General features: G+C 46.1%; 1 protein-coding gene across 1 annotated transcript in view; it reads right to left on the bottom strand.

Moving 5' to 3' along the window:
• Positions 1-13,994, bottom strand: part of FRMD7 (FERM domain containing 7) — a 36,039-nt gene that overhangs the window by 16,746 nt on the left and 5,299 nt on the right. The window contains exons 2-4 of the mRNA XM_015416251.1: positions 9,677-9,781; positions 5,294-5,336; positions 2,312-2,345 (exon numbers count right to left, since the gene is read on the bottom strand). Coding sequence (XP_015271737.1) covers positions 2,312-2,345; positions 5,294-5,336; positions 9,677-9,781 — 182 coding nt within the window. The remainder of the gene's footprint in view (positions 1-2,311; positions 2,346-5,293; positions 5,337-9,676; positions 9,782-13,994) is intronic.

The raw sequence follows: 13,994 nt of genomic DNA, 5'->3' as shown, positions 1-13,994 counted from the left end.
CTTCCCTTCAAGGGGGGCTTGCCCGGGCTCCCCACAGCTGCGGGGCGCCTGGGAAAGTCAAGGGAAGGCATGGAGTGTGGCCTAATATGCTAATGAGCTGTACTGTCAGGATATGGCTTAATATGCTAATGAGTTTCTGCTGTTGGGTGTGGCCTATTATGCTAATGAGTTCCTGCTGGGCTTTTTCTTTAAAAAAAAAAGCCCTGGTAGTATGACCCCCCCCCCCAAGTTCCCTGCCACCCATGAGAAATAGATGATCCTGGAGTGATAGTGCCACCTTGTGCCAGCTGGTTCCACAGGGCAGTTTCATGCTGCAATACACACTCCAGCCCATGACTGTCCAGTATCTGGGCTCATGTCTGATTTCTGCAACCCCTTCTACATCATTTAGTCCTTATGGAATTCCATACATTGCCAGTACTCCTGAGAACCACAACGTATTTCTTTCTTTTAAGAAATAATCTAGTCTTTGTTGTTAGCCTTCATCTACTCCCACCAGCAGAACCGCAATTCCCAATTTACAGCCCAGCCCTTCAAGAATAACAGGAAGTCCAAATTTGTTTCGTTTGCTTTTTGACTCCTGTGCAGGATGGCAAAATGGGTTCCCATACAAATTACAATGTTAAAGTGTCTGATTAGTATGTTCACTAGTCATGTGGGGGGGATTATGTGGGGGCACAGAAGCCATACTTCCTGCTCACCAGAAATCCTGCTTCCTGCCTCACCCGCCATGTCAGTAATTTCCCAGCATACAAAAAAAATTCCAAGGCTATTTTCCACAACCTGAAACAAAAATCTTGGGTGATTGGTTTTTGGTTTTTTTAAGTAAAAACTGTGATTTGCTCAGAACACTGAATTTAAGGCCCAGTTTGGGCATGTGTGGAATACAGATCTAGCCTTGCTGGAGTAGGGGTGTGGATTACCACGTTTATTTATTATTTAGAAATTACATATGATGCTTCTCCATAGACCTGCCTGAGGTGGTTCAGAAAGTAAAAACAATACAATAAAATTGTAAGAGTTATCAGTAACAAGCAAGCCAACCCCCCCTTCAGCCTAAAACACTTGGCAGCCTAAAATGATATTCATAAAATAGTATCATACTAGAAGCAAACCATAAAAACAGCTTTAAAACCATGAGGACCCTTCAATTAAAAGCCTGGGTAAAATGTTTTGGCCTGGCATGTAAAGGGTAGTAAGATAGATGTAAGGTGAGCCTCAAATAGGGTTGCCAAGTCCCCCCGGGGGGCGGATTTCCCCCCGCTTTGGAGGCCCGATTTCCACCCCTGCAGAATCGGGCCCTGGGGGAAACCCCACCCCCGCGTGCACGTCACCCGGATGTGACGTCATGACGCCGGGTGTGGCCCCGCCCCCAGCGTGCCCGGCGTCATGACGTCACATCCGGGCGGCGCGCGCACGCACTCAGGACGCCGGGCAGGAGCCCCCCCCCGTCGCCAGGTAAAAAAGATTTGGCAACCCTATCCTCAAAGGAGAGGGCATTCCAAACATGAGGTGCCATCACACACACTCACAAAGCCCTGTCCCTGGTTGCCACCTATTTCGCCTACAGTTGCCAACCTCCAGGTGTTGATTGGAGATCTCCTGGAATTACAACTAGTCTCCAGATCGATCGAGATGGGTGGTTGTGTTAGTCTGTCTGTAGCACTAGAAAAAAGTAAGAGTCCAGTAGCACCTTAAAGACTAACAAAATCTGAGGCAGGGTATGAGCTTTTATGAATCCCTGCTTACTTCTTCAGACACTAGTCTCCAGATGACAGACATCAGTTCCCCTGGATGGAATATCTGCTTTGGATGGTGGACTGTCTGGCATTATGCCCTGCTGAGGTCCCTCCCCGATCCCCGCCCTTCCCAGGCTCCACCCCCCAAAATCTCCAGGTATTTCCCAACCCAGAGCTGGCAGCCCAGTGGCATACCTCAGAGTCCACCCACCAAAGTGGTCATTTCCTTCAGGAAAACTGATCTTTGTGATCTGGAAGTCAGGTGTAATTCTGGAAGAATTCCAGGCCTTACCTAGAGGTTGGTCATTCTAATACATACCCCTGCCCTAGAAGTCAGTTGTATAATTAGCTAGCCTTTCCCCTGATGACACAGTAAATGAATATTTACAAGATGCAGAAGATAACATATATATCAGAAATATATCCAGAGTCCCCCTCCCGAACGCAGAGTGTTGAATTATTTGCACATTTAATGATGCCTGCCTTCAGAAACCTCCAGGGAAAGAAGCTTCTGAAAGAAAACTGCAAGAGCAATATAACATGGAGAGGGGGGTGGGGAGAAAGGTTCGTACCTGGTCAACTCTTCTCTTAGATGGCCCGGATCCACTGGGAAAAATTTCACCATAAATTTGAAAAGAATCTCCTTAGGATCTTAAAACACAACATCTTCATAAGTTTGGTTTCAAAGATCTCTCGGGAACAATCACAAATCTCTTCATGCTCACAGCCATTGGCATCAGCTTTTCTGAATTCTCCAGGCCCCTCTATAGTCACAGTTCCAAACTGTTGCTTTGATCCATCAGTCCTTATCAGTTTACTGACAACCTCCTCTCTCTAAGGCTGCCAGCAACAGGGCAGTCTACTGTGGAAATTCCCAACCTCCTTGGACTTGCAACCCCCTAGAGTTGTTCACTTGATTTCGAGATACCTCCCCCTTCCTCCTAAATAGAATAGATTATATGAGCATAAAATGAGAAAATGTTTTAACAACCACATTTAATTAAATTAGGAACAATAACATCCTATAGAATTGCACTTGGGGGTATGTGGAACTGTATGGCTCAATCTTTGAAGCCGAGAAGGGTTGGTACTTGGATGGGAGACCACTAAAGAAGGCTCTGCAGAAGAAGGCAGTGACAATCCATCTCTGCTTCTCACCTGCCTGGAAAACCCCTTGCTGGCCTGCCATAAATTGGTTCCAACTTGACAGCACATGCATACTTAGTATCACGCTTTCATAAATTTCACTTGATGGAATGGAACTTTTGGTTTGCCCACTTCCCAAAATTTAGGTCCTGAAGATCCAAGCCAGTGCAATAGCAATCTGAAAATCACCTGAGAAGAGGGCTGTAGGGTAAATGTTTATTTTTTAAATTAAAATTGTGTGACACTCACTTTAGATTATTGGAAACAAAATCAGGATTGGGAACTGCTGGGCAAAGGCCACTGGATACTGTTCCAGTCACAGCTCAGCAGAGTTTGTTTGGTGCCCTGCTGGGAGATCGTCCTGGGAAATTCATGTAAATGCATAAGAACAATCTACTTCCCAGAAATGACACACACACATTGCAACACGTAGCTGCAGTGACCCCAGAAGCTACTACAGCTGCAGCTGCAGCTGTGCACCTTTCTGGAGCACAGAGAACCTAAGAAACTGATTCACTGATGTCCAGACCAGCCTCCTGACCTGCAGCAGCCGCTCAGATGTCTCTGGAAAGCTCACAAGCTCCCCAGGATCCAGTATTAAGAGGTAGACTACTTCTGAATATGGACTTTCCATCCCATTCTAAAGTCACCTGAGGCAACTGTATGTATGACCAAGGTGAGGTTACTGTTGCTCACATGTCAGGAAAATGGAGGCTGTACACAATCTAAACATTAAGACAGGAGTGGTGGGTTTTGTTTGCTTGTCCTCCTGCAAGATGCATTCCACTTTCTCTACCCTTTGCAATGTAACTGGCAGACATTTGTTATCAGCAGTTCAAATCCTGATTTAGTCACACGAACCCATGCATTTTGGCCACATCCTCCACCTCTTTCCAATATTATAGTACATAATTAAATGTCCATGCATGGTCTTTTTTTAAAAGGACAATAACATTTTTAAAGTTGCAAAATTGCTCCAGGGGTTTGGGGGGGGGATCTGACATCACCAAAAGCTGTGCAGAATTACCTTCTGCTGCTTGTTCTTCCTAGAAAGGAAATTGCTCATTAGCACAGGCTGCTTTATTAGGAACTGAGAACCAACTTCAGCCTAGTCTGCTTTGAGAGGGAAATGAAACAGAAGCCTGGTAAAGTAAAGGTAAAGGTTCCCTTGCTCGAAAGCCGGTCGAATCCGACTCTAGGGTTGCGGTGCTCATCTCCGTTTCAAAGCCAGCGCTGTCCGAAGACGTTTCCATGGTCATGTGGCCGGCATGACTAAACACCAAGGCGCATGGAACGCTGTTACCTTCCCACCGAAGTGATACCTATCTATCTACTTGCAATGTCTTGCTTTTGAACTTCTAGGTTGGCAGGAGCTGGAACTAGAGATGGGAGCTCACTCCATCATGCAGCACCCGGGTCTCGAACTGCTGAACTACTGACCTTCCACAGCCTGCAGTTCAGTGTCTTAACCACTTGAGCCATCGCAGCTCCTAGCACCTTCAAAACTAATAACATTTATTCCAGCATGAGCTATCATGAGCCAGAGCTCACTTCTTCAGATCCTGTCAAATAAGAGTACAATAACATTTTGTTTGTACACAGCCTGAATGTGTGACCAGGACCTAAGAATCATTACTAACTCAGGCTTTGTCCAAGTAGCAGATTCCTGAAGTCCTGGGTGCTGCTGCTGTAGCACACAGCCAAGCAAACCATGCCTCAAGGAAAATCTGCTACCTGTTTTCCAAGGACACCCTTGCAGTGAACAGAGGCAACTTGGTATATGAGCCGCACCAACCTTTGCAGCTCTGGTATAGTAATGGCAGGTGCTCAGTTGGAGACACTGCCTGTCACTTTGAAGAAGAAGAGATTGGATTTATACCCTGCCCTTCACTTGGAATCTCAGAGTGGCTTACAATCGCCTTCCCTTCCCCTCCCCACAACAGACACCCTGTGAGGTAGGTGGGGCTGAGAGAGCTCTTTTGAGAACTGCCCTTGGGAGAACAGCTCTGTGAGAACGTGACTGACCCAAGGTCACACCAGCAGCTGCATGTGGAGGAGTGGGGAATCAAACCCAGTTCTCCCAGATTAGAGTCTGTGCTCCTAACCACTACACCAAACTGGCTCTTTAAAGGATTGGGGTCAGCAAGTACAGTATCATAGATGCCCCCTCTGAACCTTATTGGTCCACTGGCCCTTAACCAACTTGTCTGTTTAACTTGCTGTAGGCTCTTTGGGGTTGGGATCTCAGCCAGGTAACTTTGTAAAGCACTCTGTTCACTGGAGACACTATATAAATGAAGAATTAATGTAGTAATCATTGGGGGAGAAAAGTGGGTGACCAGACCACCTTCTCAGTCTCAAGAGGGCATCACTTTGCAGTGCTTTAGCAAATTTAAAACATTACTTACTTTTAATCTGCTTCGTTATGGGTTTGAGAAGTTCCAGCCATGCCTGTAAGAATGCAAAATGAAAAAGATGGTAATGAATCTCACAGGTTTTTTTTCTGGCTAAAAACCAACCCTTGTAACAGAATGAAGTGGTCGGATGGATTGTAGTGCTTCAGAAGACAGGAAATGAATGCCATTTTGGGGGGATACTCTCTTATGTAAAAATGTTCCCTCAAGTAGAAAGTTAGTATATCAAGGGGAAAGCGCTCATCCCTTTCCCTGTCATGCTAGTTTTCTCTTCGCACAGAAGCTTATTTTAATATAACGGAGCGCTTGGAAGCAGCATAGCCTATTCTACCACACTGTGGCCCCACCATCCCATTCTGCTGCATGCGTTAGACCCAGCCTCTGGCAGCCAAACAATGCAGAGAAGTCAATCTGGGTACTGATGTATATCACTGAGTGATGCGCCTTGAATGGTTTATGGGGAGAAAACAGCCTTTCAGCAGACACGCCAAGATTCACTAGTTAGTTCCTTATAAATGCGGAGTCCTGTTCTCACCCACCCTCCTGCACTGCAGCAAGTTAATGAAGCGGAAGGAAGTCAATGGGCTCCATTGTTGCCTTGATGATGTCGAACTGGACCAATGGTGCTCGACAACACTTCAATTTTCCACCTGGATTTGCCTGCTAGAGAAAGGCCTGTTCTGCTGAGACGGGATTTTTTTCACCAGTGGAATGAAAAAGGGAGGGGGGGAACACAAGCCTGGGGGTGGGGGGTGGTTTTAGAAAGGACTATAAATATCTCTGCATACACTTGAGAGAGGGCAATGAATTGCTCCAGGGGAACTTCCCCAATAGGCAAGGTTCACTGCGCAGCTGTTGTCAGAGGCATCCATTTCTTAAAAGATAATAGAACCTCATTCTAAGCAATTGTGGTGGTGGCTATTAAAAAAAAATGCATGTAGGTCAGAGCTTTCTGAAGCCTAGCCATCGCTCCACAGGGTTGTCCCAATGAGGAGGCGGAGCTATGCAGATGAGGCAAACAGGAAATGCGGGTGAAGTAGACAGGAAATTCAGTTCAGAAAAAGTCTGTCAGTGATTCAGAACTTAGTTGGGATTTTATTTTACTCCAGTGTGGTTTTTTCCGTTCTGTACCTTATTAAGCACCTTGTAATTTATTAGTATGGGCGACGGTGTTATTTCTTCCTAAGGGCACATCTACACAGTAGCATGTGCAATCCAGGATTTTCAATGTAACCCCACCTTTAGTATAATTCACACTTATGCACAGAATTCAGCATTTTAGACTTTTATTTTATGGTTGAGAAAAGGCTGACAGTGTATGGTGAAATCTCTTTTAGTATTCTTAGTACTGTAAAATTTAACATCATGACCTGCAGGGTGGCTCTTAAACCTGACGGGGGTAGGGAGATCAGAGGGATTTCCAGTTGTCAGGATCAAGGGCTAAGGACAACACCTTCTTTCCCCCATGACATACATAGTACAATTCTAAACAGAGTTACACCCTTCTAAGTCCATTACAATCAATGAGTTTAGAAGGGTATAACTCTGCCTAGAATTGCATTGCATATTAAGGGAAAATGAGTAAATAGACTTATCTGGGCAATTTGAGTAATTCAATTAGGCTGCAGAATCCAGCTTTTCAGAGTGCAGAATTTAAGTGTCACTCTCACAAGTGGAGGATGAGGCGGTTAACATGGGTGAGGCCCACTGTAGACTACAGAGGAGGGTGCACATGAATAAATATCCCTCTGTATGAAAACAAATCAAAGCTCCCCTGCAGGTAGAAAATAACATACTGTGTCTTTTGAAAATCACACCCTGTCACTTTAAACATGGTTATAATGTCCAGCCACAGTTACTAAGGCTTGACACTGAATAAAAAAGGTTTTGATGTTTATATAGACTGTTAATATGTGGAAGTAATAATATAGATGGCATTTTACAGTTGGGTTTTTATAAATAGAAACATACATGGATACACTAGCACTTTAAATGCTGTTTGCATAGGCAGACCGTGGCTGGTAGCAATTAGCAGTGGAGACTTTATGTTTGGCTTCTAGAATCCAGCTAATACATTGTGAAGACCTTGGGTTCTGTTATCAGAGAGTCAACATGGAATGTTTCCTTCAAGAGTTGATAAGTAGTAATGTAAGTGACAGTTTTAAGTTTAATGGTTTATTATGATTTTTTAAGCTACATTTATAATTGAATGTGTATCTCAGGCTTCCCAAGTACTTACCATGATTCGGTGGGGGACGAAGATGTCTTCGCAGGATCATTCCTGCGGGGACAACAGACGTGCCGCACCATGCCGTGGCCAGGAAGTGATGCCGGGCGACGCTCTGGCAATGGGGCCAGAAATTCGATGGTACCATCGAGTTTTCAGCCCCATTGCCAGAGCGTCGCCCAGTGTCATTTCCTGGCAATGGCATGGTGCGTTACAAGGAGAAATGTTCCGGCCGGGGAGCATGTGTCCCCCGCCGGATTGCGGTAAGTACTTGGCAACCCTAGTGTATCTTCTTCCTTCTAGTGATAAGAATTGTGATTGCTACATGCTCAGATAAAGCAAATATTGTGAATTGTTTACATTGCACAGCATTCGTTAGCATGTGGGCGATAATAGAAGAGAATTTTCTACAGAATTACTACAGTAAATGATTTTGCAATATATTTTTATTGACTCTTCGTTATTTTTGTCACGGATGTTGTTTTTGGATTTCCACCACGTGGTGCCTGGCAAGCCTATGGTAAGGGAATAAAGGCAAGGGTAACTGAGAGAGAAAAAGAGAGTTTGGTTGAAGAAACCCCCTGCTCAATTGAGGCCCTAAGTAGTGGTGACAGAGTTGTCACTTCTGGGTTCAGAAATTTCTGATGTTTAGGGGGTGGAGCCTGAGAGGGTGGGGTTTGGGGAGGGGAGGGGCCTCAGTGAGGTATAATGCCATAGAGTCAGACTTCCAAAGCAGCATTTCCTCCAGGGGAAGTGATCTCTGTCATCTGGAAATCTGTTGTAATTCAAGGAGATCTCCAGGCCACACCTGGAGTTTGGCAAGCCTAGGTGGTGAGGGGAGAAAAGCAGGGCTAAAGGAGAGAGAAAAGGGGAGACTGGGTGAAAGAAAAACCCTGCTCAATTGAAAACACTAAGAAGAAGAAAGGGCCTGCTATCTATAGGTTAGCAGTCAGAGGACGCCCTGAGAAAACACGAGGATTATGGATTTCTGATTGCCTGAGACAATTACCAGACGCCACCACAACAAGAGCCTGGACACTTATCACAGCTTTGAAGCTCTGGCCCGTGGCAGGACATTAAAGCAGGGACGTTGGCTGCAGCCCAGTCGCCGAGCTCAGAGACACAACGTTTCCAAAATTGCCGAGTAACACTGTTTAGTTTGGCGTTCCTGCTTCGTGATATAGTCGACTTTCTTGATCTAACAAGGAAGTTATTTAAATGGTATGCCGTAAGTTCCTCGTTCCTGCCTGCTACTCAGCATTTTACTCACCATTCTGGCTTTATCTGGCCTAGACTTAACATACCAGTTTTCTGTGCAAAGCTTTTTAAAAAAATTAATATGGAGACTATTCACAGTTCCACCCTGACCTGGAAGGCACCGGCGAGCCTGATCTCAGAAGCTAAGCAGGGTCAGCCCTGGTTAGTGTGTGGATGAGAGGCCACTAAGGAAGTCCTGGGTTGCGACGCAGAGGGAGGCAACGGCAAACCACCTCTGAAGTCTATTTCCTTGAAAACGCTATGGGGTTGCCATAAGTCGGCTTCAGTTTGACCGCACTTTCCAGTCATTTTGTAGAAAAAGAGGTGCAGGAGCTCATTAGCATAACTCATTAGCATAACGTATTTGCATATGCCACACCCCCTGACATCACCGGAAGTGTGTCAGAAGGCAACACCCACCACTCAGGCTCCACTGGACTGTTTTGGATTGCTAGCTATTGGGGGGGGGGACGTGCAGATCTGCCCTCACATAGGAGGGAGATTTGTACCTGAAGGCGGGCCAGGGCGGGCTCCGGAACTTACCTGGCTGCTTCTTGCTCCTCGTGGCCCAACTGAGGGTTGCTGGGAGCAGGGGGCAGGGCTTGTTGCATGTGCCCGCCCCCTGGGCTCTTTACTGCCGGAGCTCCGCTCCTGTGCGTTCCTGCAGGAAATGACCCCTGCTTTCCACCATCATTCCCCGTTCCATCTTGAGCGGAGTTACAGCCTTCTAAGCCCTTTGCTTTTAATGGATCTAGAAGGGTGTAACTCTGCTTAGAACTGCACTATTAGTCACGTGAAACCCCACAGACCAGGTTCCAAACGTCGTCATACATCACCTTCCTTAGCTAGCCTGTCTACACGGGTGTTTCTAAGATGTCAGACTCTTCACTTACTGTATGCCCTGCAGGATTCCAGAACTCCAGGCCAAAATATTCCTTTTCGGCAAGGGTCAAGTGGCTGCAGCACAGGCTGAACAACGTTTTGCCAGAAGATTTTTGCTGTTGGCGAAGGGGGACACGAGGAGAGCATGAGGGAGCACCCAAAATCAAGATTAAAAATGGATTTCAGTACATTAGGACAGAAACTTTTAACACTGTAAAGTCTTTTGAATTTTCTTTTAAAATACTTACCAAATATTAACAGAAACTTTGGACAGCATACTTTGTTTGCAGGACTGAGAGGGAACCCCAGTTCTAGATCCATAACCATTAGGGGGGGGGGGATTTCCTTAATTGGAGAGCCAGTGTGGTGTAGGGGTTAGAGTGTCAGATGGGGATCTGGGAGACCCAGGATCGGATCTCTGCTCTGCCCGGGAAGCTTGGGTGAGTCACACTCTCTCTCCTCTTAACCTGCCTCACAGGGTTGTTGTTCTGAGAATAAAATGGAGGAAGGGAGAACAGTGCTGCAAGCGGCATTGTGGCCCATTGGAGAGAAAAGTGGGTATCAATAGCCAACAAAACAAATATATTTCCAGCTCTGCAAGAATCAAGGGCACCTTTGAATCTCCACACAAGCAGGGGCTACTTTCGCTCTCAAAGGGCAGAGAAAACATTTCTCATTTGGGCCAGTCAGTCGACACAGCAAAATGTAATTCCAGGATGTGACTTGTAAAGATGTCTCTATACACGACAAGATCCAAGAGGTCAGGAATGCAAAGAGCCGTGAAATCACGAAAGCTTTTTGCGCTTGTGTTTCAGCCGCCTCCTGAAACCAGCTCCTAGGTGCATTCTGAACAGGTTAAACAAGTTACAAATCTCCATTTCCTCTGAACTTTTTAATTAAATGCCATTCGTCACCCCCACCCCTCCCCTTCCATGACTATCTAATAACTCCACACAGCATAGGATGATTTGAAGATCAAAAGTTTTCCTTAGACACCACTGCAGGCTTCGCCATCCATCACACTTCTGCTGAGCTTTTACAAAACATTGTAAGTACAAGGCATTGATTGCTTCTGAAGGTAAGGTAGCAGCATCTACAGGCTGATTCACACAACCATTTGAGACCTGGATTCTGATCAACCCATTCTGATATTCTGATATTTATTTCAGCTTTGGTCCCATATATTGTCCCCATGAGTCCAAGCTTTTCTTTTTTTTAAATTATCTACCTCATCTTTACCCAACCCCTCCTCCAATTAGTCATGTCTGGCATACAGGGGTCTTCCAGTTTGGTGCAGTGATTAAGAGCGTGGACTCTAATCTGGGAGAACCGGGTTTGATTCCCCACTCCTCCGCTTGCAGTTGCTGGATGACCTTGGGCAACCCATAGTTCTGTCAGAGCTGTTCTTGAAAGAGCAGGGCTGATTTCGCACTAGAGCTGCCTCGATGTTGCGCCGCCGTTTGCCCCGATACTATTGGTCAATTTCACACCCGAAGCTGCGGGGCTGCATTTTGACTCGCGGCTTTGCCCGATTTCCCCCGCAGTTTCGTGATCCTGCAAAATCAGCCCAGTTCTCGAAAGAGCTCTCTCAGTCCCACCTACCTCACAGAGTGTCTGTTGTGGGGAGGGGAAGGGAAAGGAGTTTGTAAGCCGCTCTGAGACTCCAAGTAAAGGGCGGGGTATAAATCCAATCTCTTCTTCTTCTCTTCTTCCCTCCTCCATTTTATCCTCACAGCCCTGGAGTAGGTTAGGTTGAAGGGACACAACTAGTTTAAGGTCACCCAGTGAGCTACATGGCCAAAATGTGGACCTGAACACATCTACTCACTCCTAGCCTGGCACTCTAACCACTATACCAACCTGACTCATGCTGTGATCATGTGATTGCTGTCTGCCGTACACTCAACTGTACCCAAATTGGACCTGCATTTTTTCATTCTCCTTGATCCTAGTTGAGATGTGTTCAGCCTTTCTCCTCAGGTTCTTCACTTGAAAGTTTCTTTGATGATTAGCAATGTTGTTTCTGAAGCTCCCTGGTTTTTAGAATAGTCATCTTGTCAACAATTTCCAAAACACTCCTCCCTCAGCTAGAAAGACTACACTGCTGATGCCTTAGCTGTGGGATGGCTCCTGGCATACCCTGATGAGACTGTCAAGAACACCAATGCAATTTGCACATCTTAATTGAGCGTCAAGGTCCTTGATGAGGAATGGTAATTAAGTATCATGGTGCTTGAAGAACAGCACAGTTAAAAAAGCTGATTGCTGAAGGTTTCCTGGCAGTTTTAATGGCCCTCACTTTTCCAGCCCTTCATGTGTAAAAATACAGGTGTTGTGAATGAAATGAACATTGGGTGCTGCCACAAAATCAGCAGAAAGAAGAGGGCCACACCAAAATCAGGAAAAAGACAGCCAGCAAAGCTAATAAGGTGCAATTGTGGCAGTGAAATGCAACAGTAATTTGATAATAAGCCAGAAAATCACAAGAGTACTTTATCTGCTGTGCCTACAAGGCAGCAGCTGAGGCTCAGTGGCAAAGCACTTGCTTTGCACGTGGAAGATCCCAAACTGAATCCGTGGCATCTCCAGTTGGGTCCGTGGCATCTCCGTGGCATCTCCAGTTAGGAGCCAAAGAGACCAGTAGTCTTACTAGGATTGCCAGCTCTTGGTTAGGATACACTTGGAAATTGGGTGTGTGTGTGTGAAGCCTTGGGGAGGTTTGGGGATGAGAGGGACCTCAGCCGGGCCTAATGCCATATCGGCCACCCTGCAATGCTGCCATTTTTTCCAGGGGAGCTGATCTCTAACGTCCAGAGACACTAGTTCTTAGACATTATCCTTGTGATTCCTGTGGGCACAGTCATGCCATGTGACCCAGCCTGTCCATACTCATACCTGCAGTTACCCACCAGGGTTTATGATGACTGAAGAGAAGCCACTGGGGAAGGTGCTGCGTATGTATCCATTCCACGGCCAGGGCAGTTTGCACATAAATTTTAGGAAAGAAGCCCTGGTTTTTTACAGAGGACATGCTGGGCATTAATCTCCAGTGGGAGGATCTCATGTGGCAAGGAAGACCCGAGGGCCTTGAGGGGCACTGCCAGTGTTCCCTCTAGGCTGAGTTAGTGCGAGCTAGCTCACAGTTTTTTAGCCTCTGGCTCACACATTTTTGTCTTCGCTCAGGAAGGATGGCTCCAGAGCAAACTAATTTATGTAGTAGCCAAATCACCTGCTCACAACTTTAATGCTATTAGCTCAGAAAGTAGAATTTTTGCTCACAGGACTCCACAGCTTAGAGGGAACATTGGTCACTGCCATCTGAAGCAGACAATATGGAGCTAATGGACCACCAGTCAGATGTGGCATAAGACCACTTCTACTGCTTCCAGACAAAAACAAAAAGGTGTGTAGGTGCGCAAGTGTGAAGGTCCCGGTGTAACAGGCCGGATTAACCCCCCGGCCAGAGTAACCCCGGGGTTACTCTGGCCTAGCCTAGAATAACCCCGGAGGGGTTATTGAGGGGTTATTCTGGCCTAGGCTAGAGTAACCCCGGGTTAATCTGGCCGGCTGTAACAGGCCAGATTCACCTCCCCCCGGCCAGAGTAACCCCGGGCCAGGCCAGAGTAACCCCGGGGGTTAGTCCAGACAGGGGGTTACTCTGGGCTAGCCCATACTAACCCCCGCCTGGACAGAGTGGTAAGTTAAATGTCAGCTGAATCCATTCTTCTTTTTAACTTCTTTTTTTAGCTTCTTCTTTTTAACTGCACAACACAACAACCTGTAACCCCGGGCTTAGTTGAGTGGTAACTTAGATGTGAGGGTTTCAGGTCCATGAGAAACTTGTCAGGCAATCTGAGATTCCTCTTGGTAGTGAAGAACAGGGTATGAATCCAATCTCATTAGTCAACAGACCCAAATATCAACAGTACGACGACTGACATTTTTTGGAGAGCCAAATTTTTTAAACTATATAGGTAGGTACTTTGTTATTAATTTAATTATGGTACTCCTAAGGCGGCCTTTGCTGAAAACGTCCTCGATCTGATTGAGGTACGTTCACTGAAGTCGACCCCTTCTAACTCTCCCTTCCCCCCCCTTTTTTAAAAAAAGGTTGCCCACAACTTTAGAGAAGGAAGGAAGGAAGGAAGGAAGGAAGGAAGGAAGGAAGGAAGGAAGGAAGGAAGGAAGAAAGGAAGAAAGGAAGAAAGGAAGAAAGGAAGAAAGGAAGAAATGGTAGAGCAGAGACAGACAGGTAAGTCACATGAGAAAGCTGATTGACTTCAGTCTTAGTACTCTGCACACATAGAATTTTATTACTTCAACCAGGAA

This window comes from Gekko japonicus, unplaced genomic scaffold (assembly GCF_001447785.1).
Source record: "Gekko japonicus isolate JY-2015 unplaced genomic scaffold, Gekko_japonicus_V1.1 scaffold603, whole genome shotgun sequence".
Classification (NCBI taxonomy): Eukaryota; Metazoa; Chordata; class Lepidosauria; order Squamata; family Gekkonidae; genus Gekko; species Gekko japonicus.
This window is presented reverse-complemented; position numbering and strand designations above follow the sequence as displayed.